At 37.8% G+C, this 26,161-nt stretch overlaps 1 protein-coding gene across 1 annotated transcript in view; it reads left to right on the forward strand.

The window, feature by feature from the left end:
• Positions 1-26,161, forward strand: part of ADCY10 (adenylate cyclase 10) — a 94,793-nt gene that overhangs the window by 48,978 nt on the left and 19,654 nt on the right. Inside the window, exons 19-28 of the mRNA XM_088153430.1 lie at positions 4,543-4,812; positions 5,003-5,359; positions 6,451-6,522; positions 12,558-12,629; positions 12,740-12,793; positions 14,083-14,125; positions 17,368-17,605; positions 22,204-22,311; positions 23,030-23,205; positions 25,654-25,813. Of these exons, the coding sequence (XP_088009556.1) occupies positions 4,543-4,812; positions 5,003-5,359; positions 6,451-6,522; positions 12,558-12,629; positions 12,740-12,793; positions 14,083-14,125; positions 17,368-17,605; positions 22,204-22,311; positions 23,030-23,205; positions 25,654-25,813 (1,550 nt within the window). The remainder of the gene's footprint in view (positions 1-4,542; positions 4,813-5,002; positions 5,360-6,450; positions 6,523-12,557; positions 12,630-12,739; positions 12,794-14,082; positions 14,126-17,367; positions 17,606-22,203; positions 22,312-23,029; positions 23,206-25,653; positions 25,814-26,161) is intronic.

The following is a 26,161-nucleotide window of genomic DNA, read 5'->3' on the forward strand; positions in this document are numbered from 1 at the left end:
CTGACTTAGTCATTTGTTATATTCGGTCCTCTTGTTGTTATAGAATCAGAAGGGCATGCCTCATTTGTAACTTGTGCATTATTAGTATCAGTTTGATTTAACCCGTGGGCAGGTTTGTTTTTATTTATTCTCTGACTACCAGATTAATTTTCTAGATAAGACAAACAGCCCATCAGCTACTGTATCCTGTCTCTCGATAGGAAGGAATATAATCAGTATAATTACCAGTAATTATACTGTAAATATATGTATATGTAAATGTACGTATGTAAAAGTATATGTAAATATGATTTACTGTATTACCAGGAAATCAGTATAATTACCAGTAATTTCATATCTTGGGGTAGGATTAGCCATTGGATCTGGGCATGGTGTTATTTCATCTGAGATATTTAGTCTGACCACATTTGTTTCCTTATTAAATCCAAGGGACAAATTTGGATCTCCTGCCTGCTGGATACCACGTTAATTGGATCTTGGAAAATTAAATGCAGATGGATGCAGGGTTCCTAGATCTCTATGGCAAGGGGCTATATTATCTGCTGTCCCTTGAGGAGGGAAGGCATGTATATTGTTTTCATATAGGGGGTTAATCTCTGCTATTACCTGAATCTGTTTCCCTGTTGAGATTGTAAGATCTATATTATCTTTCTGAAGATAATGTTCATTATGTTTTTGGCTACATTATCCCATGTTACAGGTCTTACCTTTATTCTCCTCCCCTTCTTCCCCTTCTTTTACATTTGCCACTGTCTCATGAATTGATCCCTCCTTTTCAGAGCTTTTAAGGTTAGGAGGGAATGTAGTTATATATGGTGACTGTGCCTGTTTATTAATCAACTCTTCTCTTAACCAGGACAATTTAACTAAGATACGATTTTGTTCCATGGGGGCATATCATTAAAAGTATTTATAAGCTCTATTTCTTCAGGTAAGAAAGTCCTGTCTGCTATTGGATTACATAAATTAGGTTTAACTAGAGGGGTTACAGACATATTCTTAAAACATCTAGTTACTCCAAGCCCTCTTGCCTGAAGAAAATATTTAAATTGATAAACCATTTGTGCCATGTTAACAGTCAAAGGTTAACAGCGCTCTAGCTGTCACAACATTGTAGTACAGGTATTCCACCTTTGAAATATCATCTGAAACAAGTCTAAGTGGGGTGAAAGTTTGAAGTAGATGAACCAAATGCAATCTTCATTCCATCTGTGAGAGGAAACTCCATGTTTTGGGAAGTTGATAAATGCCAGCTTAGCATTCATTAGTTGCAAATACCATCCTGTACATGGAACTTTTTTCTTAGTCCTCAAGAGAATGGATGATTTTGCTTAATAATAGAGTCCTCAGCAGGTATTGGACATTGCTGGATTAGAAGGCCCGCATTAGTAATTTCAATCTTATTAGAGTCCTTACTTGCTTCATTGAGTACTTTATTTACTTCTATCTTCTTCCTGGGTGGCTTTTTGGTTGGTCTGTTGTTTCTTTTGTCAGCTGTTCCCAAAATTTTAAATAAATCATTATACTTAAGTTTAGAAGCCTGTTTGGGAATAGCAGTACTCTTCCAGTTCTTACTTTTCCTTACTTGATTTTATGTTTGTGCCTTCTTTTTCTTTTTCTTGGTTTTCACCTGGGGCTTTACTTGTTTTTTTCTCTTCTTATTTGTAAAATGAGTCTGGATTTGGGAATGGTTGTGCATTAGTGAATTACCAAATACTGTGTTTTTCTGTGGTCCTATCTCATCTGAGACTAATTTGATAAGAGTTGTCAATAGATCATTTGAAGCAGATAGAAATTCTTTCAGTAGTAGTAAATCAGACGACCACTTCACGGCAAATTTGTTAAAAGCCTCATGTTGTTCTCCCAAGGTTTCTGTAATCTTTTGCAAATAGGAATCCTGTGAACCTCTCAAATAATTTGCTTCATTTACCAATAAGGGTTCCTAAACCATGTGATTGAAAGGTGTTGAAGTTGCCTTGGTAAGGGGCTTTGTTGTTACAGACTGAGTCCTTATTAAAGATGGTTGTGTGCTATTGTCCATGTGTTTTTCTGTAGTCTCAGAGTTTAGCTGTCGCTCAGCAATAGCTATTTCCTCAGCGATATTTAGAATATTGGAGGTCCTCTTATCTATAATGTTTGTGGTATCTGTCCAAGAGTGATAAGGACCAAAAGACCATTCACGTGGCATGTTGTTTTCCTTTCCATTTTCTTTCATGTCACTGCCCTGGTCATCAGAGTTTATTGGGGTTACACCCCTGGAGAAAAAGTCAGTAATTCTTGATTGTTTTTGAGATTTAATGTACACATCCACATCTTCAGTTACTGGACATAACCCATTTTGTATATAACCCTCTCTAGTGAAGACCATTGTTTTAGTACCTGAGCCTTTCCTTTATCAGCTCAGTTTGTAAACCGCTTTCATTAAGTGCTTGCAGAAGCTCTACAAAGAGGGGGCTATTACTTTAAGAGCATAGTTTGAAATTGCAAACTCTCTCTTTACAGTATTCCTCCGACACTGTCTAGTTTAGATAGCAAACTTCACAACCTTCCAATTTCTTTATGTTCAGTTGTAATCTTCAGATGGAGTGTTAGAGCCCACACATTTTAGTATAACCTCCAGGATGCCAATAGAGCACCTTAAGTTTATTTCCAGGGTTTCAGATAATTTACAAAGCTTTCTATTTCTTTTACACTGTCCTCTCTCTGAGCAACCTGAGATAAAGTTTCATGAATAATTTGCTTTAGCGATTATGCTCCAAAAGGGGGTAAGTTTAATAAAACTTAAGACTCAAAAGCTCACGTAAACTCTGGCTGTTTCATCCTCCACATCCCCTGGAAGTCTCCCTGTCCTAGTCAGCACAGCAGGAAAGAACAGATCATATGGGTGAATTGGGAATTCCATGAATTTGCACTATATACAAATTTTACTAATGTTTCAGAGGTTATAGAAAGACCACTAGTACAACATTAGTTTATTGACATGTGTATCCTATGCATGCTCTCATGTTTTATTGTAATGTGTTATTCATGCAGTTAAGAAGCCATCACAGGTTGTGGTTGTTGTTTACTGCCACCTCTCTATACAAGCGAAAACTTAAGAAGAAAAGAATATGGTTGCTTTTATAGAGCTTGTATCTGATGGGCAGGTTGCACACACACATAGACACATAACACACATACTAGGGCTACCAGATCTGGGATGCAGGCATCCAAATGACTGCTAAATGGTGGAAAAGAGATACAGAAAACTCTGCTGTCATCTACTATTTTTCAAGTTTTTGTAGCCCAGATCCATTAGCCTTAAAATACATATACACAGATTTTTAAAAATTTCAGAGAGAAGAGGTATTAATTGAAAAGAATGTCTGTTATGTAATATATTCAAGTTCTGTAGGAATTATTTAAAGAATCTGAGAAATTATCTGCTATTTCAGAGCAAAAAATCTGGTGGCAGATTTTTTAATAATAGATGTTAATGCAAACAGATTTTTCAGTTAGCAACAGCAGAACTGTGTTCCCATTTTTCTTATGTGGATTTCAAGAATGTGTTGAAAATTATGCCTCTGGCTAATTTTTTCTGCAATATGGGTGATAGGTAGCATTCAACATGGAGTATCACTCCACATATTCAGCAACAGTTGGTCTATTAACATCATTTCTTATGTCTGTAATACTTGAAATGTTTTGATGGAATAGTGTACACTCAAGTCAGTTGAGTGTAAAACATTCTGTGGTGGAAAACATTTCAGCATGTTCACTCAATATTCTGAGTGAAATTTTGTTTTTTTCCCAAGCTTTTTTCAGAACTTTTTTTTGTTCACATTCCTAATGTTGAAATACTTGCTAATTCAATTATTCAGTCATAACAGCTTCCAAATAACTCAGCTGAAGCAAACATTCTGATTAGTAATACCACTATAAGATAGTTCTGTTAAAGTCTGAAAAAAATGTGTTGTATAAGGAGATATTGTATGTGTCAACTAAGTATTCCATGTTCTGACTCAACAAAATATGTTCTGGGGTAGGGGCATCTTTGGAGGAGGGAGTTGCAGAGAGTGTACAAAAAGTCAAAAAGGCAATTGTGACCCCATCCTTTGTATGTTCATGTGACATCAACACATGTAAAAAGGGGCAGGTCTTTCATCACAGTCATGCCTGCTATGAATGGATGGATGGATGGATGGATGGATGGATGGATGGATGGATGGATGGATGGATAGATAGATAGATAGATAGATAGATAGATAGATAGATAGATAGATAGATAATTTTTAGACTACCCTTCCCTCCAGACATCCCTGTTCTGGGAATTTCCTTTCTAGTAACTTTCCAGCAATTTCCTTGTACAGAGTGTAGAGTCTATCTTTTAAATAATATTCTCTTTCTTCCAGTTCCAAATTGTGTATCTCTGCAACTGTCTATATAATTGTACTATTCCTAGATGTTGTTTTTAAAGTTTTAGATATAAAATTTGGAAACTGTGGCCAATTCAGACACTGTACTACTTCTTTCACAACTTGATTTGACTTTCTTTGTGATTAGGAATTGCTCTGGCTGAGTTAGACAATATGAATCCTTCAGAGCAGATGGTGGTGAAATGTGCAGCTGTCATTGGTGTGACATTCACTACAGAGATGCTGCTTTATATCCTCCCAGAATGGACAAAAAGGAAGATGTATCAGACTCTGGCAGCACTGGTGGAATCCCATATCTTTAAGTGTTCTAGTGAAAGAAAAGAAGTGAATGTTACCCAGTTATCCAAAGAGTTCAGCGTCAGCAATAATGAATTGAAATCAATGGGGCAAAGATCAGGTAGGCAGGTTCCTGGAAAACTAGAAACCTCTAGTTTTAGTATCATGAGAAAATTAGCTGCTGTACCCATGTTCTTAAATCTACCCAGAAATAGAGCTTTAGCTATTCCTGCATAGCAGTAGGTTTATGCAGGGGGATTGCATTCTTTGATTGTGCAGAGACTAAGACCAAGACTCACCTTATTTTTCAGATCTTGGATTAGTTATTTCCAATAGGCTTAAGCAAGAGGAGGCTGTGATGCATTGCAAAATCATGGAGTTCTGCACACCACTATTACAAGAAGCAGCCTATGAGCTATGGCTTAAGAACCAGAAAAAAGCCTTGCATCTCAAATGTGCCAGTTACCTGAAGTGGCTAGCTCACCGATGCAAGTGTTGTGGGGAAGGAGATTTCATTCCTTATCACCGGTATGCAGTAGATGGCATGCTTCAAAAATTAGATACACAGGTATATAAAGCTAAGAACATCAAGGAGAATTCATTGAATGAAGCTGCCGTGATCCTTGTTTCTGAAACACTGAAAAAATTGGAAGCATCCTACCAGGAAGGTAAGTATTAATTTGATGGTGCTGGTACAGCAACTGCATTTCCCAGTCTAAATACTATCCTTGAAAACTGCCCAGGTAGACTCTTACAGGTTCTCAGAGGACTATACATAAGTATAGTCACTTTTGCAGAAAGCTCAAATATCAGGGCAGGAGCAAATAAATAAGGAAGATGTAAAGAGAAGTAAATAACAAATGAATCCAGAAGTGGATTTGCAAGACCACAAAGCTGAAGAGAGACCATTCAAAGTAGTCTGGTTCAATCCTCTCTACTCAGTGTGTTCCATGCAGCAGTTATATTTTCCTCTGTCTGGATAAGGTAGGCATCACTGCTTGTTTACAATGGAGAACCCAATCCAGGCAGTGGGCAGAACCAAGAAATAGCTGTTACACTCAGCTTTGCCTTTTCAACATGTGAATATTTTATAGCATTTAACTGCAGAAGTATTTTCCACTTGTATGTGTGTATGTGTGCCCATGTATTAGGAACAGACAATTCTCAGTCATCAGTGCTGTGCTCAAAGGCCTGCTCTCCATATATTCTACTTTGAAATAAAGAAACAGTTTTAGGGATTATACTATTTATTCTTATAGTGATAAATTAGGAATATCTCTCTATATAATTTTTATTGAGGAAATTTTTAAAAGAATGAAAACAATACAAATTTTGAAAGAAAAAAGTAAGGAAAGTAAAGTAATAAGTAAGTGAAAAAAGTGCAAAGAAAGAAATAGAGAAGGGGAAGGGAAGGGAAGGGAAGGGAAGGGAAGGGAAGGGAAGGGAAGGGAAGGGAAGGGAAGGGAAGGGAAGGGAAGGGAAGGGAAGGGAAGATTTAAAAAAGCAGCTTCCAATCTTCTTAACAGCAGTTACAAGTACATTTATATTTTACCCCCTCTCTCTCTAAGGTTACAACATAGTTTCCTTCTTTCAATAGTCTACCTTTTCTAATCATCAAATCCATAAATCACAAGTTCATTTTTTCTTGTTTCAGCAAAAAGTCCATAAGGGGTGATAAATTAGGAATATTTTTGGAACCTTGCTGCTTACGTGTCAAATATCAAACCAAGTAGTTTTCTGATCTCTATTTAATTGGCAGGTGCCGAGAATCAAGAGAAGAAAGATGAATTGTCTCCATCATCATATAAAACAGGATTTTCCCAAAAGGGAGGTAAAAATAAAAGCGTTCTTTTGAAAGAAATCTATACTGTACCTTAATCATACATTCAGGCTGAGTTCAAAGGGAATACTATTGTTATTAGTAGGCACAAATCACAGGGCAAGGCACCATTCATTTTCCAAGTCATGCTTCATAGCAAGGACTAGATACAGCCAATGCCAGCTAGAGCATGATTAAAAGTGAAGTACACTGCACACCAAGTTGAACTGTCATGGAGATTTGTTAGACTGCTCTTAAGTGGAACCTTGAAAACAGGAAGCTCTTTTTTTATAATAACTTTATTCAATTTTAAAAACAGAAAGATAAAAACTAATATGAACTAATAATTAAGAAAAAGAGTAGAAGAAAAGAAAAAATAAAGAGAAAGAAGTGCAGAAAGTTAAAGAAGAAAAAGAAACAAATACAAAAAAAAAAATGACTTCCAACTTCTTTTACAGCAGTTATAAGTAAAACATACATTAAACTCTTACTCTAGGATTACAACTTAACATTCATATTTTCTATAATCTATTAATTTTATTAATCATCAAATCTATATATCATAATTTCATTTTTTTCTGTTTCCTGCAAAAAGTTCAAAAGGGGCTTCCAATTAGCATTAAAATTAGTCAATGTCTTTTCTCTAATCAAAGCTGTCAATTTAGCCATCTCAGCTAGCTCCATCAACTTTAACATTCATTCTTCCATTGTAGGTAATATCAAGTCTTTCCACCTTTGCCTGCAAAATTTTAAAGGCTTAGTGGATCTGAGTTCTCCACCTGCTTTTTTTTTTTTTCTTTATACTTTTTCTTTTTTTATTTTTCTACAATGGCAACATGTAGAACCCGACTGGAGGTTAGAAAAGCCACTGCGAAGCAGCCATCAGAGAGGGAAGATAAAGAAGATAAGGCAATCTCTTCTAGTTTAATTAAATCAACATTTGATGAATTAGGATCTAAACTGGCTCAGTCATTGGATGCTAAATTGGATGCTAAATTTATGACTTTATAACTTTATGACAAAAAAAGATGGAAGAAAGATTGGATAAAATGGATATTTTTGTAAAACAAATGTCTGCAGATATGAAACAAATGTCTGGAGAAATTAAACTAACAAAAGAATGGAAACCTTAGAGAAAACATTAGGAATTAGAGATATAGAATTTGAAACAGGAATGGATAATTTGGCTCTGTTGGAATTTAGAGAGAAAGAATTTTGTTTGAGATTTAGAGCCATTCCAGAGGTTCCAGATGAAGATATTAGGAGAAAGGTGGTCTAGGCATTGTCAGATTTTTTAGACTGGGAAGGGGATGAGACCGGAGAGGAGATTGACAAAGTCTATTGGATTAATTCACATTTTGCCACAGTAAGACATGTGCCAAGAGATGTTTTAGTGCATTTTGTAAGGAGAAGGACAAGAGATCAAGTTCTGCAACAGCATTTTAATTCAAGATCAACATTTGATAATGCAGATATAATTATTTTAAAAGAAATTTCTAGTAGAATTTTACGTAGAAGAATATATGTACATCAATCACATAGTTCACATAGTGCCTAAGTTATATATATTACTGAGGTATTAAAGCAGAAGAAGGTCCCATTTCATTGGAAGAAGTTAGAGGGTATAATTTTTACTTTTCAACAGAGAAGATTTTGACTAAAAACAGGAAGTTCTAACCTCACTCGAGCAGAGCTAATACTGATCAGTCCTGATTTCAAGCACCAGGTTGCTCTGCCTGTGGCACATGCTTCCTTGTGTGACTGACTGCTACTCTGCCTTCTTCCTTTCTGACCTTTCATCCAGAGAAAGTGGTTGGTATCCCTGTGGGCTGGAGAGATGAACTCCAGTTCAGAATTTGAATCAGAAAAACCAGAAATAGTAAGTCCTGATAAAACTTGCCACTGTAGCTAGGACCAGGATTTTCTGTGTCTGTGTCTCTGTCTTGTCCTGGTCTTCCACTTTGTCTGAGGATGGTACTTCTGTCAGGGACATGACATAACTTTCTTCACCTTTTGCTCCCTCCTTTGCTGTGAGGGAACTGATTTAGTTGAACAATGTTGGAGGAATTAGAGATCTTTTCAGGATTACAGACGGCTTCTGCATACTCCCAGGACCAATCTGCTGGCCCTCAGCCTTTTCAAATCATAAATCCTGTAGCTGTCTGCAGTTAATATGGGAATCCATGATTTATAAGAATCCAATATTTGTGCTGCTTGTATTCTATTCTCTGCTAGTATGTGTACTAGCAGAGAGGATGAATGGGAAGGAGCTGTAAAATCAGGAGAATACATAGCAAAAGGGATTAATGGAAGGCTGAGTGGATCTGGAATGAGGAAGACAGTTGCAATTTATAGGTGATAGGATTTACTTGTATAACAATAGCAAGTCCACTGAATTGCAGACTTTGTTTTCATTCTAATCCCTTTATCAGCAATTCCTTGGTAACCAAATCTTGTTATACATCTGAACTGTTCTTGGCTTGCATGAATTGTTCCTTCATGCATGCTCTGAAGCTCCTGGAATATTCTATACAATGCTGGAAATGCAGAGGAGATGCCCCCCCCCCCAATGGATTGAATCTATGACTTGCAAAGGTAAGGTCCTGCTGGATTGAAGCATGCCAGGAATTGTTATATGAGAATTTTGCCAACGACAATAATTCAGCCAATTATTTTGTTGGTAGTTCACATAGTGCCTAAGATATTTTTCCAAAAAAACATTAGTAAGCTCTGTTGTCTATCACTTGGATGACAGGCAATGGAAATTTATAAACCATAAAATCATAAACTGGAAGGGACCACATAGGCTATTGAGTCCATTTCTCTCCTCAGTTCAGAAATCCAAATTAGAGCATCCCAGACAGACAGTCGCCTAGCCTCTGCATGAGCGCATCAAATGGAGTCTACCAGTTCTTTGAATAACTGACTCCATTATCTGATAGTCATCAACATGCATTATATATACATTTCCTGCAATCTTTCTTCAAGTCATTAATAAAATATGGAAGACTAGAGGAATCAGGACTGATTCTTGTACCACCCCACTTGATATCTTTCTCCAGTTTAAACAGGAACTACTGATGCATACCTTTTAAGTATGATTTTGAAGCAGTGATGTATTCATGTAATTCTCATGCCACCAGCCACCACTTAACTAGCTTGCTAATCAGTATGTCAAGGAGTATTGTACTTTGTTAATGCTTTGCTGAAGTAAAAAGATATCTAGAGCATTCCCACAACTTGTTAAGGAAGCTACCCAATTAAGAAACGAGATAAGGTTAGACCAACAAGGGTTGTTGCTATAATAACCTTCATTTAATAGTATTTTTTAAAATATCTGATATAACTACTGTTCAATATGGGTTGTCTTCCAAGATCATCTGGAAGCAGCACTTTGTGCAAAATGCAGTGGCCTGAGTGCTTATTGGTGCTTGTTAGTGAAGAACACCAGGACCGTATTCCAAGAGTATATAATCCCAACAGGATCACCCAAAGCATGAAGGTCATCCAGTTGCTGATGTTGCCATGCAGGAAAAGAATATCTGAAGCTGCAAAGACAGAATTATAGTGTAAACATGGAACATACCCAGTGCCTCTAACAATTCATATGTTTTTCCTCCCATGACTTTTATCATCTTGATTACTTTCCTATGGCTGCAGGTTGTCAACAGCCTTCCTAAAATGTGGTGCCCATAACTGAACAGAATATTCTTAGTGTAGTGCAAAATAGAGAGGAATGATCATGTCTCTTAATCTTGACACTAAAGTTCTGTTGATGCAGATTAGGGTTGCACTGCTTTTTATTCTATTTAACCTAATGGAATATATGAAATAAATTATGTAAAGGAGCTTTGTACTCTGTCATCTGTCTGCCTGCCTGCTAGTGAGCAAGATAACTTCCTGAAAACTGAATACAGTAGAATAAAACCAAATTTGATACGGTGGAAGAAGCCAGCAAAAGAAAGATCAAATTTGAATATAGGCTGGATCCAGTTGGTCTGCAGAGAAAAGCTTTTCAGAACTTTTTTCCCCAATTCTTCACATAGGAGAGGCACTTGGGAAATGTTGCTGACTGCTCCATCCTAAGCCCCCTCCCTCCTCCCTTCTAGCCACGTGATACAGAGTGGAGTATGTACAGCATACTGTGCTTCCTAGCACAGATACACTTGAAATGAGGGCAGAGCAGAAACACACACGCACACACACAATTACTTCTTTACACCGAAGAAAATACAGAGGTTTCCTCTATGGCCACTGTTGGTAAAGTGAAGGAAAGGCCAGAAATCATGCTCTGAATGCTTTCCCTGCCTTGTTATTCTTCCCAGCTCAATGGAATGATCAAAAGAAATTTTGTAAAGGGGCTCAGGACTCTGTCTGTGTGTCAGTCAGCAGGTTTACTTTCTGAAAACTGAAGAGAATGGGACTAGATTTGATGTAATAGGAGAAACCAGCAAAATGAAGATCAGGTTTGAAAAAGGCTCAGAACTGAGTATCTTCTCCCTTCCCTTCCATACTCATCATTTTGGTTCTTCTGCCCAAATGGAGGATACAGTACTGCATTTGTTCCTGTTTAAATTCTTCTTGCTGGGTTTTGCTCATTTTTCTACATCAAGATTCTCCTGTTCTCTAAGAAGTTTGCTACACTCCTTATGTTTGTGTTGTCTGAAAAATTGATAATAGTAGTTTCTAGCTCCTAGTCCACGTTATTTGTCTTTTCCTTTTTATTTTATTAGAATTTTTAAATACAATAAAAGTATAAAAAATAAAGGAAAAATGAAAATAAAAAGCAAGAGATGGTAAAAAGAAAAGAAAAAAGTGAAAGAAAGAAAAAAGAAAAATGAGAAAGAAAGAAAATGTAGAATTATGACTTCTGCTGTTCTATTGAGTACCTGCCATCTTATTCTTTCCTCTCCCTATTTAATCCTTTTTAATCTCCAAATCCATAAACTATAAATTTAGTCTTTTCTTCTGTCAACAAAAAGTCCATATAAGATATCCAGTTTTTCAAAAAAATATTTTATTGTTTTTTCCCTGACCAAACTGGTCAGCCCTGCCGTTTCTGCAAACTCCGTCAATTTCATAATCCAATCTTTTTCTACTGCGGGTATTTCATAATCCTTCCATTTTTGTGCATACAATAATCTTGCTGCAGTTACCATATACAATATTAATTTCCCATATTTCTTTTCTAGTTCAGTGTCTATAAAACCCAATAGGAATAATTCTGGTTTCGTCGAAATGTTGATGTGCAATAACTTTTGCATCATGGTATGGATTTGCACCCAAAATTTCTTTGCTTTTTCACAAGTCCACAATGCATAGTAGAAAGTTCTCTCTTCCTTTTCATACTTCCAACACTGGTTTGATATCTCTTTGTTCATCCAAGTTTTTTATCAATATGCTGAAAAGCACAGGGCCTAGAATGGAGCATTGCACTATGCTATTTGACACTTACTTCAGCTATGGATACATAGTTGAATCCTTGACCAAATAGCTGAATCATTGACCTTAATCCTTGACCAGATAAACAATTTGATCATTGTGCTAACATTTGCTCCACTCCTGTTTAAGACAGAGAGGGTCGCAGTGATGAATGCAGTGTCACAGCACCGCAGTACAAGTCCTGCCTCTTTTCTACATGTGTCATGACAACTCATACAAACCAAAAAGGATGGAGCTTGCAGTCTGTAGATTCCACTGATTACAGGAAAAAAAGCCTATTTCAAATGGGAGCTAACCAGTGGAAAGAGCAAGCTATGCTTTTGCCTGTTTGACTCAATTAATGCATATTCTGTTTGCATAGCTACTCATCTTGTTCATGTCTGCATGTGTTAAAAGCAGCAGTTTGTTTGGAATTGGTTTATATATTCTTAGTAAGGGGGAATGACAAATTATTATGTTTGAAAATGGCACATTTGTTGATCAGTGGCTTTTGGTATAGTTGTTTTTATATGCTGTTGGCTGAAGACACTTGATTTTCAGGGATTATGGATCCAGAATTGATTTCCTATGGACTTATTCTAGAATTATATTTGTTTCCATTACAGAAAAAACAGCTTATTCTATGTTCTTCAATGCTGGACATCCTAGTCTTACTGCTCTGATGGAATCAAGTGGTGGTAAAGTGATTGTATTTATGCTTCTGATGTACAATAACACAGGCATTCTGTTTCTGAATGATGGAATTTGATCAAAGAGATACCTTTCCATGTGTTATTTTTTTCTTCAGATACACTTGCAGAATGGAAGGATTCTAGAATTAAAAAACGTCAGCTTACTAGAGGTAAAGATCTTTTGAACATGACAAGTAATATTAAAAATAGCGGAAATGGCAGATTGTTGTTGAAATGAAGCATCCACTTAAAAATCCAGAATGAGGGAAAGAGCCATCCTTTCTCTGATACAATATTCCAGATGATACCTCTAACCCTAATCTCCCTCACCTAAACTATTTCTGTTTGGAAAAGAAGAATCCCTTTCGGAAAGAAAAAAGTGACTGTTTTTGTGTAACGTGTTAATAGAGACGATAGGAGATATTTTCACTGTTATAGACAAAGCTGAATTGATCATAGACCTAGGTTACTAACTTTGAGAGATGATGCAATTGGGCCTCAGTAGTCAGTCAGGGTTCCTGTCTTTTGCTTCCAGGTGGATATTTACAGGAAAGCTCATGATTTTGCCATTTCAGATCTCAAAAGGGCCTTTAGGGTAAGGGATACTGCACTTGTCATCCGCTTCCAGTTTAAAATTGGTGCTGTTCTACCAGTCCATTTGGGCTGCAAATTAATTTTTAGATATTTTAGAGAAAGAAGCAGTACTGTAGAAGAAGTCATGGGACTGATGAGAGCTTGCAATAAACATTTGCCTCCTAATAAAATTGAGGATAGGGGAACATATTTGTAGAACACCATCTACTATATCCCGCTTACTTTGGCTTAACATAGCCCAAAGAAGTGAAGAATGTTTTTTTTTACATCTATCATCTTATTTTGCCAGTTCTTGATAGCCCTCTTCACACACAGAGAACCATATTCTTATGTGATGATATCTGGCACAGGAGCATGTGAACAATGTATGTAGGGATTGTTGATGTGATTTTTTTTTTTTAATACAGGCTCATGTCAGCTCTATTCAGGTTATAGCATCATTACCAAGGATCACACAGCCATGTGGAGTTGCATGGGAAAGCAGCTCATAGTTAAACAAGACTATGCTAATAGGCAGTGCTGACTGCCGTACCAATTTGTACTAGGATAGTTAAGTATTTGAAAGTACGCTTTTGAGATATCTACCATATGTGGGAGTTTGTATGTGATAGATATGGAAGAGTTAAGTTCTGCATATGAAAAAGCCTACAAAACAGGTACAAAGATAACACCTAATTTATTATAGTTTCTGTCCAATAAACATTAATGCAATACAATCCCCATTCAAACATTCAACCCAATTCCCTAAGTCCTCCATTTGAATCTGTGAATTTCATTCACTTTCTTACTTCAGAAGAAACCACAGCATATATTACAATGTTCTAGGATGAGGCATTTACCTTTCTTCAACTTTGTTCTCATGTAGGAGACACTCTGCGGTCGACCTTCATCCTGCAAGACTCTTTTAGGTGTGAAGGGAGTAACCTTTATGTTTCTGATTGTCTGGCATTGTTAGGAGTGACGCTATGTGGCACTTTGTTAAGCCTCCAAGGAACTGTTTTATAAGGAATGGAAGTTACAGTTCTCTAGTATCAAAAACTCTCACTAGTTTCACACCCAATTATTTAAGGATAGTTTTCCAAGAAATTTAGTTTTACATTGTATTCATTATTCTTCCTCCAGAAAGCTAAGGGAGAATAGAGCAGAATTAGATATACCGAAAACATAGGTGTGTGCCCCAAAATGACAGTTCCATGTTGGTTTATCATTCCTTTCTTATGGAGTTTACTGAAACTCACCATGTGATGTCCCAGTAGAGTACTCTGTTTTTTCCTATCTATAATTATGATGAAGAAAATTTGATAAACTCATAGTTACTCTTCCCATAATATATTTCACCCACCCAGCCAGATCTTCTTGTTAGTAGACAGAATATAGGTCATTTCCCTACTAGTGACTTACAGAGTCTTCATAGCATTACCCAGCTATCACTGAAATGAAATAACTGAAATGACATAAAACTTTTCTGCATTACTGTTATTTTAGCATAACAATGGTTGGGTGACTCTAGAAGATACCATAAGTCACTAGTGGGGAATGACTGTAGTCAATTGAATCAAAACTCACTGTATTGATAATATAAATGCCTGTATACTTTCTCCAAGTTTCAGGAGATCATTAACCCCCTCCCCAAAAACCTGGCAGCACAGAGTATTTTTCCCAAGCACTGACTGCTTGCAGTGACCAAATCATGCCTACTGCTGTCTGCCTGGCCAATGGGAAATGGCTAGCGATGTCATGAATCCTTGCTAAGTACTCTTCTGGCATAAGGCTCATGGGATTCTATACACTTCTAGGAGAAAGTGGGTGGGGGCTCTGTTCCCAAAATGGTGATTTTTAACTCAGGCTACGCGGTGGTGCATTATCAGGAATACTGGTAAGAAAATCTGACAGGGTTAAGGATATTTTGAGTACCTGACCATAGATTATCCCTTTTTTAAAGGTAATCTTCTGGGGAAAACATAAAAAACAGGCAATACTTCATCGTAGTTTTAAGTAAAATAAGGATTAGGTCTAACAGCATCAGAGGTGATCTCATACCCATTGTAGTAGCAATGGAGGAGGAGAGAAACTAGTTATTTGTAAGATCTGGGACTTAAATGTTTTAGATAAATTGCTAGGGAATTAATATTTAGCAATTACTTCTACATGCATAAACAGCTTACATAAATTTTGTGCAAATATGTCCCCTCTTAACACAGAGTCAGCACAGTGTAAAAGTTAAGGTGGAAGACTAGAAGGGGAAACCCAGAGTTTAGTCCTCCATTAGGTATAGAAGCCAGCTGAGTGACCTTGGACCAGTCACTCCCTTATCCCATCTGATAAATAAAATCCTTTGTCACATCAATGCACTGATAGTTTCACTGTGTGAACTAGGTGAGTACAGTACAAAACAAGTGGACTCTGCAGCTAAGCAGGACAAATACTAAGAGCAACAACAGCATATGTCCTCTCACCCTTTTTTTTTTTTAATAAGGCTTATAGGCAACCTTTTCTCTATATACCTCTGTGAGACTTGTGGCACCCCATTTCTGTGACACCATTCTTTTCTTTGGACATATCCTGGGTGCAGGTAGAAGATGCCTTATTAACTGTTCTTTAACATGTCTTCGTGATACAGCCTTTTTCTCATCCCCAGCACATAGCTATTGCCATATAACTCTGGATTTCTCTGATCCAGCATGAATGTGGTGCCTTCCCATCTTCTTTGGACACAAGCCTTTCTTAAATGCATGATTTGTGGTGCTTTGCAGTGACAACAAGGCAGGGGCTAGGATCTGCCCCACTCCTCTTGGCTGCTTTTGACCCCTTCCCTTTTTGGACTGGCTTCTTCCCCCATGGGTTTGGGCCACAGGAATTATCATCTGCTCACATAATGTCTTACTGGTGCTTTGTAAAGCAGCCATTATGTGGGCACTTTAGTTACATGGGTCTAGTGGTCTCACAAGAAGCTGCTGTACACATGTAAAAAATGCCCTGCCCAACAGGCAGCTTGTGCAGCATAGTTGAAGACTCACCAGCATCTGTCAACAGCCCCCATCAGCTATTTTTAGATAGAGCAAGAGAAGATAGTGAGTGAGCAAGGGATTGAGACAATATGAGAGAGGGCTATAGGAAAAGTCATAGAGCAAGAGTGAGGGAAAGCAAGAGTAGGACAAGGGATCAAGAGAGGGTGATGAGAGTGCAAGGGAGAAAGTAAGTGTAGCACAAGCAAGGGAGAAAGATGAGTGAGACAGAACAAGCGCACCAGATGAGTGTACACAAAAGGGAAAAACACGAGTAAAAACAGAAGACGAAGAGAGAGTAAGAAAAAGGAAACGACTGAGAGAGAGAATATCTATGGATCATCTGAGGGCTAGGGAGCTGCAGTTCCTGGTCTGCAGGGAGAATGGAAGCTTCCTGGTAAAGCAGAAGAGGTGGAAGACCACCCCCTATTCTGCAAGATCAGGGTCTGAAAGATGGCCAAACTCCTAGGTCTACTCATCTGTCAAACCTTGCCTCCTCCCTCAACCTCAGCTGATGTTAGATAGAGCGATTGGCGCTTGTAGGTAGGAGTGGGGACACATGGAAGGAAAGCCACAACCACCAATTGCTGCTGGCCCACATTCAGTTCTCAGGAAACCACTGATTTTCCTTGTTAATGAGGCAGAACTGAGGTTGGCTATGGAGACAGACCAAATTTATGCGGGCATACATTGTGCCATTTCATGAACTGATGCCCTTAAATCTTTTTCAGCTGTCCCCCCCCCTTTTTTTTTGGAGTGGGGAGGCATCCGGGAAACAAACTGTCTTTATGCATAAGTTCTGTTCTAAAAGAAAAAAAAACTTAACTATTTTCCTTTAATGGGGCAAATATGTGAATTAACTAACAAGGTTGCCTCCTCTCACATTAATTTAGCTTTCAAATTGTGTTTGGTTCCAGATGACCCACCAACCTTCATGGCTAAGTAGGGATTTCAACTTGGCTGTTACTGATCTGAGTCCATTATTTTTATTCTTACACCTGATTGGGTGTCATCTAGTAATCATAAAAACTCTAAAGATCATTAGGCTTAGGTATCTTTCTGTTTCTGTGGAGGTGAGAAGTGGTAAGAGATTAAGGTTGCTGTAAGGGTCTTTGGAAATTCCTTTCTCCTTCCCTTCTTGCTAGAGCTGAAGATACAGAACTGGAATTTCTAAAAAGAATGGATGAAATAATCTTGCTTACTGGGATGGGCAAGAAAAGGATCAAGACCCTGGGCTCCCAGGACTGTGAATGCAAAGAGATTGTGGAGTCTGTCACTGTGCCTTTATATCAGCACTGCCTGGCTCTGGGCGATCACGGTCCAGCTTTTTATTACCTGATGGAATCTGCATCTGCTTATGTAAACCTCTCCAACAACTACATGGTAAGTAGGATTCACCCATTCTTTTCCCTTCCAACCAGCCTCTTCATTACTCCTACAGCAAAGGACGTTCTAGATTCATGTAACTTAAAGGTGTCTGCATTTTTGTGAAGGCATTTCTAGATGCATTTACCCAGTAGAAGGCTAGAAGTCTCAAATTTCTTCTCCGTGTCTTCATACCCTGGTCCTCTGGTCCCAGCTTCTGCACTGGAGAAGTAGCTTGATAGTACCTACTGTTACCACCTATCTTTCAGGTGACACTCCCCTGGGATCCACTCCCTAGCTCTGTGTGTTAGAGAGAGATATCTCTTACAACTTATGCTGTCCTTCCAGCAATAAAAAGGCCAAAGAGCAGAAAGTGAAACAATGTTGATAGTGATACCTCCTGGCCATTTTCTGTAACACTACTTCCTGACCATAGAGTACTGGGGCAAGTGGCTAGAGGATTCAGTCCTTGTCTTTTTGGCAGGAGACTAATTTCACAATGATAAGCAAAATCTCTTAATTAAAAAAAAAAAAAAAAGATAAATACCCTTTTTTGGGTCTGTGTGCCTTCGAGTCAGTGTTGAGCCCTGGCAACTCCCTGCAGTTTTCTTGGCAAGGTTTTGGAAATGGTTTGCCCTTGCCTGCTTTCTAGGGCTGAGAGAGAGTGACTGGCCCAGGGTCACACAGATGACTTCATGCCTAAGGCGGGACAAGAACTCACAGTCTCCCAGTTTCTAGCCTGATGCCTTAACCACTATACCAAACTGGCTCTTCATAAATATTGTCAGAACCCTAGCAATCAATTAACCAACCTGCTAAATTGCTTGCTTCATTTCTGCCATTAGAATATAGAATATAGAATACTTTATTGGCCAAGTATGAGATGTACAAGGAATTTGACTTCGGTGCAAAAAACTCTCAGTGTGTTTGCATAGCATCAAGAAATAAGGAATAATAAAAAGTAATAACATTATATACTAAAACTATGCAGTCAGAAGAGGAGATCTGGAGGAAGAATAATACTACGGCTATTGACTAACATATACAGTGGTACCTTGGGTATCGAACGCTTCTGTTCATGAACAATTCGGTTCACAAACAGCACCGTTTGCAAAATTTTGCTTCTGTTCGCGAACTCCGCATCGGGTGACGAACAGGATCCGCGGCCATTTTCCCTGCTGTGACATGTGGTCGTGGCTTCCTGTAGGGAGGAGGACTCTCCCTCCAAACACTAACCGCCTCCCCACCCGCCTTCCTGTCCTCCACGCCAGAAGTCGCCACAAGCAAGGTTAGCGTTCTCTCTCTTCATACTGTACTGTACTGTACTTGTTTCATATTTTTGTGATTTAAAAAAAATATACATATGGTTCAGAACGGATTAACCGTATTTACATTGAACCTTATGGGAAAATTTGATTCGGGTCGCGACCAATACAGGTCATGACCAGAGTCGTGGAACGAATTAAGTTCGTGACCCGAGGTACCACTGCATTCATTTTTAAAAGGAGAAGCTATTGTCTAGCATATATTCACATTTAACAGAGCATTATCAGTCACGTCGTAGCAGTCATATCTTATCATGCAATATCAATCAGTTTGTCATGCTGCATTAATTAGGTGTTCAGCAGAGCAATGGCACAAGGGAAAAAATATAAATATAAAATATTATATTATAAAATATAAAATATAAAATAAAAATAAAATATAAATATTTATTAAAAATATATATACAAATATAAATATCTTACTTATAGGTTAAAATAAAGTTTTCCATGTAGGTGAAAACAATTACAGCACTGTTCAAATATGAAGAGCAATTTAAAATAAAAATTACAAGGGAAAATGAAATGCTCCAGGTTCATTCTCCTTGCCAGAACCTTTGTAAAAAGAAAAAATAATAATATTTATCATGCCCAGCCTAAAGAATGAAAAGGCCAGGAATATGCAGAGTTTCCTACATTGTGCATATCTTATCTAACTAGTAGATAAGAGACTTAAGTTCAGCATAGAAAAACAAAGATCAAAATCCTAAGGTTAACTCCTCACTGGTCTCTCTATATTTCTACTTCTCTTTCTACAGAAGTAGAATCCTCTGGAAAGAGACATCTCCTGCTTCAGTCACCTGAGCTTCCCACTTCTTGGAAATTCCAGACCTTAATCAAAAGCTGCTGGGGAGATGGGAAGTTCATAGCTTCCGCCTCTGAAGCATTCAAGGGTCTCAAGCAGAGGGAGGGGCTTGGGGAACCTGCCTGGCCCTACATGCAGCACCTCTCCCACAGGGAGTCTATGTCTGAGTGAGTCCAGTATGCAGACTGACAGCTGGGGAATGCCTGAGCCTGGAGTCTGCACATTCACCCTGCAAGGGATAAAGATAGGTCAAGCTTTTGTTATATGTCATAGTGCTTAAATTTTTTATAATAAAAATTTTATTAAGTTTCAAACAAGAATAAAATACACAAAGACATCAGAGGAAAAATAGAAAAGAAAGAAATAAAGAAATGTGAGGAAGAAAGAAAAAAGGTGGGGAGGAAAGAGAAACAGAAAATAAGAACAACTTTCAACTTTCTTCGGTACAGTTATAAGTAAAATAATACATTAACTTCTTACTCTAGAAGTTATCAATAAAACACAATATTTCTATAGCAAAAACAATTCTAAATGTCAAATCTCAAAGTCAAAATTTCATTTCTTTCAGTTACAAGCAAAAATCCCAAAAGTAATTTCTAAATAGAAACAATGTTAAAGAAATTTATACAGATGTATTATCCCAAGGACCTTACCAACATTTGAAGTATCGGTTAATCTATAGTTATTAAACACCTAAGTCTATTTTCTATAACAATAAAATCCATAAATATTATTGTACGATCCCAATCCAAGAATAAATTCCAGTATTACCAATCCAAAATCATAACTTGTACGTTTTAACCTTGGCCCCATAAGTCCACATTAAATTCCTTTTTCTTCTTTTCAGGGAGCTTGACATTTAATCTTTTCTTCAAGTGAAATCTCAAATAGTAGTTTCTTGTCACTTTGTCCTTTTTTACTATCAAAGTCATCTTCAAAGGTTTAATAAGTCCTTCCTGCGCATCCAAAATGAAAAAAAAAAATCTCCAAAATACTGTTCTGCTTTATGATCTGGATATTTAAAAAAAAAAAATTCTGTTGTAAATTTGGGCTTTATAAAGAACTCATTATCTCCAGGATCAAAATAAACTAACTGATCCAGCCCTCCATTCAAATCCAGATCTCTTATTCCAGTTTCCTGTTCTGAAGGGTGCCTTACTTCACATCGTGTAACATCATCAATATGCTTATTTTCATTATCCAATTTTGTTTGCAAATCAATATCACTATCAAATCTAATTCTTTTCTGAAAGGCTTCAAATTTACAAAGTTTAAGTTTACAAGTTTCTATCACTTGTAGAATTCTAGTAGTGAGATCTTCCAGTAAATGTGTGTCTCCTTAAATTCCCTTTGCTGAACTGCAACCACAACAAACCCTGGAGACAGAAAAAAAATGGGTAAAAAGCAAAGCCTCAGAAGTACTTTTGTTTACAAAGCTCCTCCAATCAGCATTGCAACAAAGTGAGAAAAAGCAGCTTTCCCACAGAAATCTTTAACCAGCAATCTCAAGCTTCAATCTCACAAGTACAGATTCAACAAACTTAAAATTTTTAAAGTCCACAAAGAAAATTCACTTGTTTCATAAAAACACCCAATAATTCAGCCCTTCACATCTTTGCTTAATATATAAATCCCAAAGTCCAAATCATTTTTTTTAGGTAAGCATTGAAAATATGAAAAGCACCAAGAAGATACACTTATCTGTTGCTGAAAAAAGCCTCTCTTCATCTGAAAGAATAATAGACCATTTAAAACGTGTTTTTGAAATGGGGAGGTCCGCTTCAGTGTCCTAAATTTTGGCTACACCACAGCCTCAAACAAGATGGAAAAGCCCTGTCTCCCAGCCGCTCACCACAAGTTGATCACAAAGAAACGGCTGCCCGGAGAGCATCTGGGTTGATTTCATGGATTCTCCTTTACAGCCGGAGATTTCTTCAGGATACAGGGATCCTGCCCTAGCCCCCAGAGCTATGGTGTCGATTCCCAAACAGAGGAATCGGTTGAGCTGCCATTAGGCCCCCATCAGAATTCGGGTCATTATGCTTAATTTTAGTGCTGAGGGGAAGCACTCCACTAGTGTTTGCAAATCAGCATGGTATTTTAGTTTACTTCAAGTCACTTTTTATTTGAAGTGACCTTGTTCTCTCTTTTTCTGTCCATTATATGCTGAGTAGGTTAGGAAGCTAGCTGACCAAAAAATTCTTAAACCTGGCAAATTGTTTGGGCTTGTGTCTTGCCAAAAAAACAAAAAATACAAAACAAACCCCCAAACCACTTCCCCCTCCATAAAAAACTGGAGATTATCTTTTTCCTTTAAGTTCTACACCTGTGATGAACAGATGCTACATCTGAACCCTGGGTTCACCCCCCGCCCCAAGATACCTGAATATTTGTCCTTGAGAATTTGAAACCTATGGTGAGGGGGTTGGGGATCAACAGATACAGTATACAGAAAATGAATCCTTCCTCTTGTGTTATTCTTATTTGAGGCCTTTACATATCTGAATACAGCAGAGAGCCTCTTGAGATCTTTGGAATACAAGCATAAAGTCATTAGCCGATTTGAGGAATCCATTTTGTACAGCCTGAAGGGAGAGGTAAGACGATTGTGTCCGGCTGTAGCCATTTGCGTACTCACCGCTCCTCTGAGTACTGTCAAGCCCACTACAATATCACATTCTCTCCAGTTGCTCAGTCAGAAGCACAGTGTTGTCATTTTATGATATGGTATGCTTTCATGCTGCAGTGCTTGACCTATTAGAATAGAAATTCCTCCACTGCTGCTTCTAATCATGGGTAAGCCTCTCCCTACATTTACATGGATTAGAGAAGTGGCCTCAGAAGCTTTTCACAATTAGTTTGTGATTTGTCAGGCATGACACAACTCTTGATTTTATTAGGTTTTTACAAGGCTGTGTTATACAAGCCCAACCTTTCTAACATAATCCTGACATATCGTTTATCTCCCTTCCTATCCTCCCTCCCAATTTCTGGGGCACCCACGAAAACAGAGGAGATGGACAAGATGCAGGTGGAAGACCCCATATGTGCTGTGTCTTCTGCTTCAATAGTACATGTAAGGATATAAAGACAATTTCATAGAAGTGCTTAGTACATAAGAAGCTTCAATACTTTTTTTTAGCTGATTTAAATATATGGGCTTGAGTTTTAAGTATAATTAGCCATGCTGCAAGATCATGATTTTATGAGGAGAGGCCTTCATACATTTTTATGCATCATATATGGCACTGGAGTGATACAAAAAAAAAATCTAACCAATTTCTTTTATCATTGTCTACCCATATGTTTCTGTAGGTCTGTTACAATATGGGTCAAATTACTTTGGCAAAAAAACTGATGAAGAAGGCCTTGAGCTTACTGAAGAGAAGCTTCCCAATAACCATTGTAGGAGCCTTTTTTATGTCTATGGTGGAAACCTCCAAACATTTGTCTCATCAGAAGAAACAAACTTTATGGCAATTACACAGTGGGTAGGATACTGGCAAAATGTTTATAAAGCCTGGGTGTGGATGGTCTGCAGTGGGACAAGGGAGCATTTTTAGTCCAAAGGTCTCATGAGCATACAAGAATGATTTTGGGAACTACAGTAGTCTTGGGCACATTCATTCATATTTGGCTCAGTCTAAAAGCAGTCACTCTGCTAACCAAGAGCTGGACAAAAGATCAGGGCTGCTTTATGCCTTTCAAAGCCATTCCACTAATTTTCTAATCCAGCTCTCATTAACTTAAGTCTCAGACCCATGCAAGAAAACTTTCTAAGGACTGGCAATCTTACCTTTTCACACAGTAGCTTGCAATAGAACTTTTAGATGCTATAGAGATATACAGATTTGCTAATCAATACTACTGTATGAGTTCTGCACTTCCTTCTCTCCCACTACAAATCACACGCCTATTTACTTTTACTAGTAAGCTTCATTTAGGCAAAAATGTCATTTCTCCTATTTGGAAGCAATAACTTTCATCCGTGCTGACCTCCTCATTACTGTCTACTATAAGAGGAGTTGAGTAGAGCTGATTGAAGCACTGATTCAGGTTCTCAGAAGCACTTTGAAGTGGCAGATCCATTTGAGAGATAGCTTCACTTCTCACCTTCTCCCAAAGGAAAGATGAACTCAGTAAAAGCTAAGGAATTGCCCCTTCAAGGCATTTTTGATGAGGCAACTTCACTTGCTCTTCATCTTTCCTTATAGAAAGGTGAGCCTGGGTGAGCTCAGTGATAGCTTCTTGGAGGTTAACATGGAAATTCCTTTGGCCTGGATTTCCTTTAATTTGATGGAAAAGCTTGATGGCTGAATTTGACCTCTGGACTGGAAGTTCTATCTCTTCACTATAGTGTCCCACAACTGAAAGGAGTTTGTCTTATTTTATATTTAAAAGCACAATCAAGAAATAAAGAAATAAAGGAACAAAAAAGAAATTGAAAACAGATTTACTAGCTGTATAAAATTGAATAAGAATTTCCAAAGTAATATAGTTTTATGTACCACTTAGTCTATCCCATAACTTTCAAATACTTTATAGGTAAATGTGAGTCCAGCCTTTACTGAAAAACCTCCCAGTTCAGGAGAATACACTACCATATTGCCTCTTTCACTAGGATCACATTTCAGTTTCTCTTTGATCATCCTAATTCTTAAAGGCTATCTGAGCCCAGTTTAATTCATCCAGGACAAATCAAGCATGTTTTATCTTATTATAAACACAGGCCTTCTCAGCTAACCAGGATGACAGAAAAAAAAACCCAGCATGCACATGGTGATGTCACAGCACAAACCCTGCCTTAAATACTTGCATTCTAATGTCACAGTTTTTACATCAAATGACATTTTGCCATTTCCACCCCCCCCCCCTGTTTATGTTGATAAAAGTGTTGGGATGCATTCACAGAGATACAGTGAACAATTTGTTCTTTATAAAGGCTATCCTTTATAAGGCTATCCAGTTTCATTGGACAGTTTCTATCCCGGGCATGTTTGTTTCAGATGACGGAGGGTGCCAGATTGGAGAAAGCTATCTTAGATGATCAGGAAAAATATTTTAGATATTTAAGTAAATTAATTTACATAATATTTAAGACTAAATATTAAATTAAAAATAGTTACAAGAATAGCATTCTCCAGGCTCTTTTCTATAGTTCTGCTTGTGATATTGGCCTCTGCTGCTCTCCTATCAGCTGAAATAGGAGGAGTCAACTTCCATTCTTATCGCCCTAAAATAATCTCATTGCTTTTACAGCAGTGCTAGGAACATACCTTTACTCAGAACATAAGCCCCCAATATTCCAGATGCATAGAGAATACAAGAAAATACATATCTTTGTGTAGCATAAGTGGGCAGGGAGGAAAATGTGTAAATAAATGCAAAGATAGAGCAAAATAAATTGAAGGCTATAAAAATGGGACATTGATTAAAATGCAGCAGACTCAACCATCTCTGTTCCTGATCATAAAGAAGTGCTGTTCTTACAACTAGCCATTTTAAGGCTCAGGAATGCCTTTGCTTTTCCAATCACGTCATGTACAATCATTCTGCCTTAGTCTCTGTAAGGTTCATATAGCTTCCAACGTATCATGCGTCATATAAAAAACAAACCAACAACACTATATGGGACACCTCAGGAAACCAATAAACCTCCAATTCTTGTTGTCAAGTTTACTTGGTGCATTACCCTGTTTATGTATCAAATTTTGCCCTAGGAAAAGGAGCAGAAAGGCCATGCTATCACATTCTTCCACTACAGGTATTACAGAGAAATGGCTTGAACGAAGGACTTGACCCATATGCATTTTTCCCAAGCCAGCTCTCACTCTGTATTACTGGGGTTCCTCAGATTTTCTCAAAGCTAGTAAGTTGGGGGTGCTTGGGTAGACCTGATGTTCTCCAGACCCTCTGAATTGCTATTCCTTCTTTTACAGCAGGGAGAAGAGACTAGCGGCTCTGTTCCAGCAAGGTCACTGTCTCTCCCTGCTGTGGCAGCTCTACAGCCTGGATGTTGCCAGAACCAGCAAGAAGTTCTCCCGTTTGGCAGCCCTCATGCAGGTGAACTGTGCAGAGGAGTCTCAAGATGAATCTCAGGTATACTTTAATAGTTTTCTTTCCTGCCTTTGCAGACTATCCCCATCCTTCTCTGCACTAGAGAGAAAACAGGTATTGAATAATGACTGAGAATTCATGCTATAGATAGTTTTGTTTGGATTAGCGCTGTCATGGTTTGGTCAATTCTTCTTTGAGTATTCTGTCCATATGATGTATTCACAGTGGGGATAATTAAAAATCATACCTTTTAATGCAGAGGTCAAGTGCAAGGATTCTTGTGCACATTAATGACAGTACTACAGAAACAGGACTTGGGTACTAATTTAACTACTGTAAGTAATGGAAATATACAGGTTTGACTGGGTACATATATAGTACTGGTTTGCT

The sequence above is a fragment of the Python bivittatus genome, unplaced genomic scaffold (genome assembly GCF_059951505.1).
Source record: "Python bivittatus isolate LINGU-HERP-01145 unplaced genomic scaffold, Pbiv_v1 ctg000700_np1212, whole genome shotgun sequence".
Taxonomy (NCBI): Eukaryota; Metazoa; Chordata; class Lepidosauria; order Squamata; family Pythonidae; genus Python; species Python bivittatus.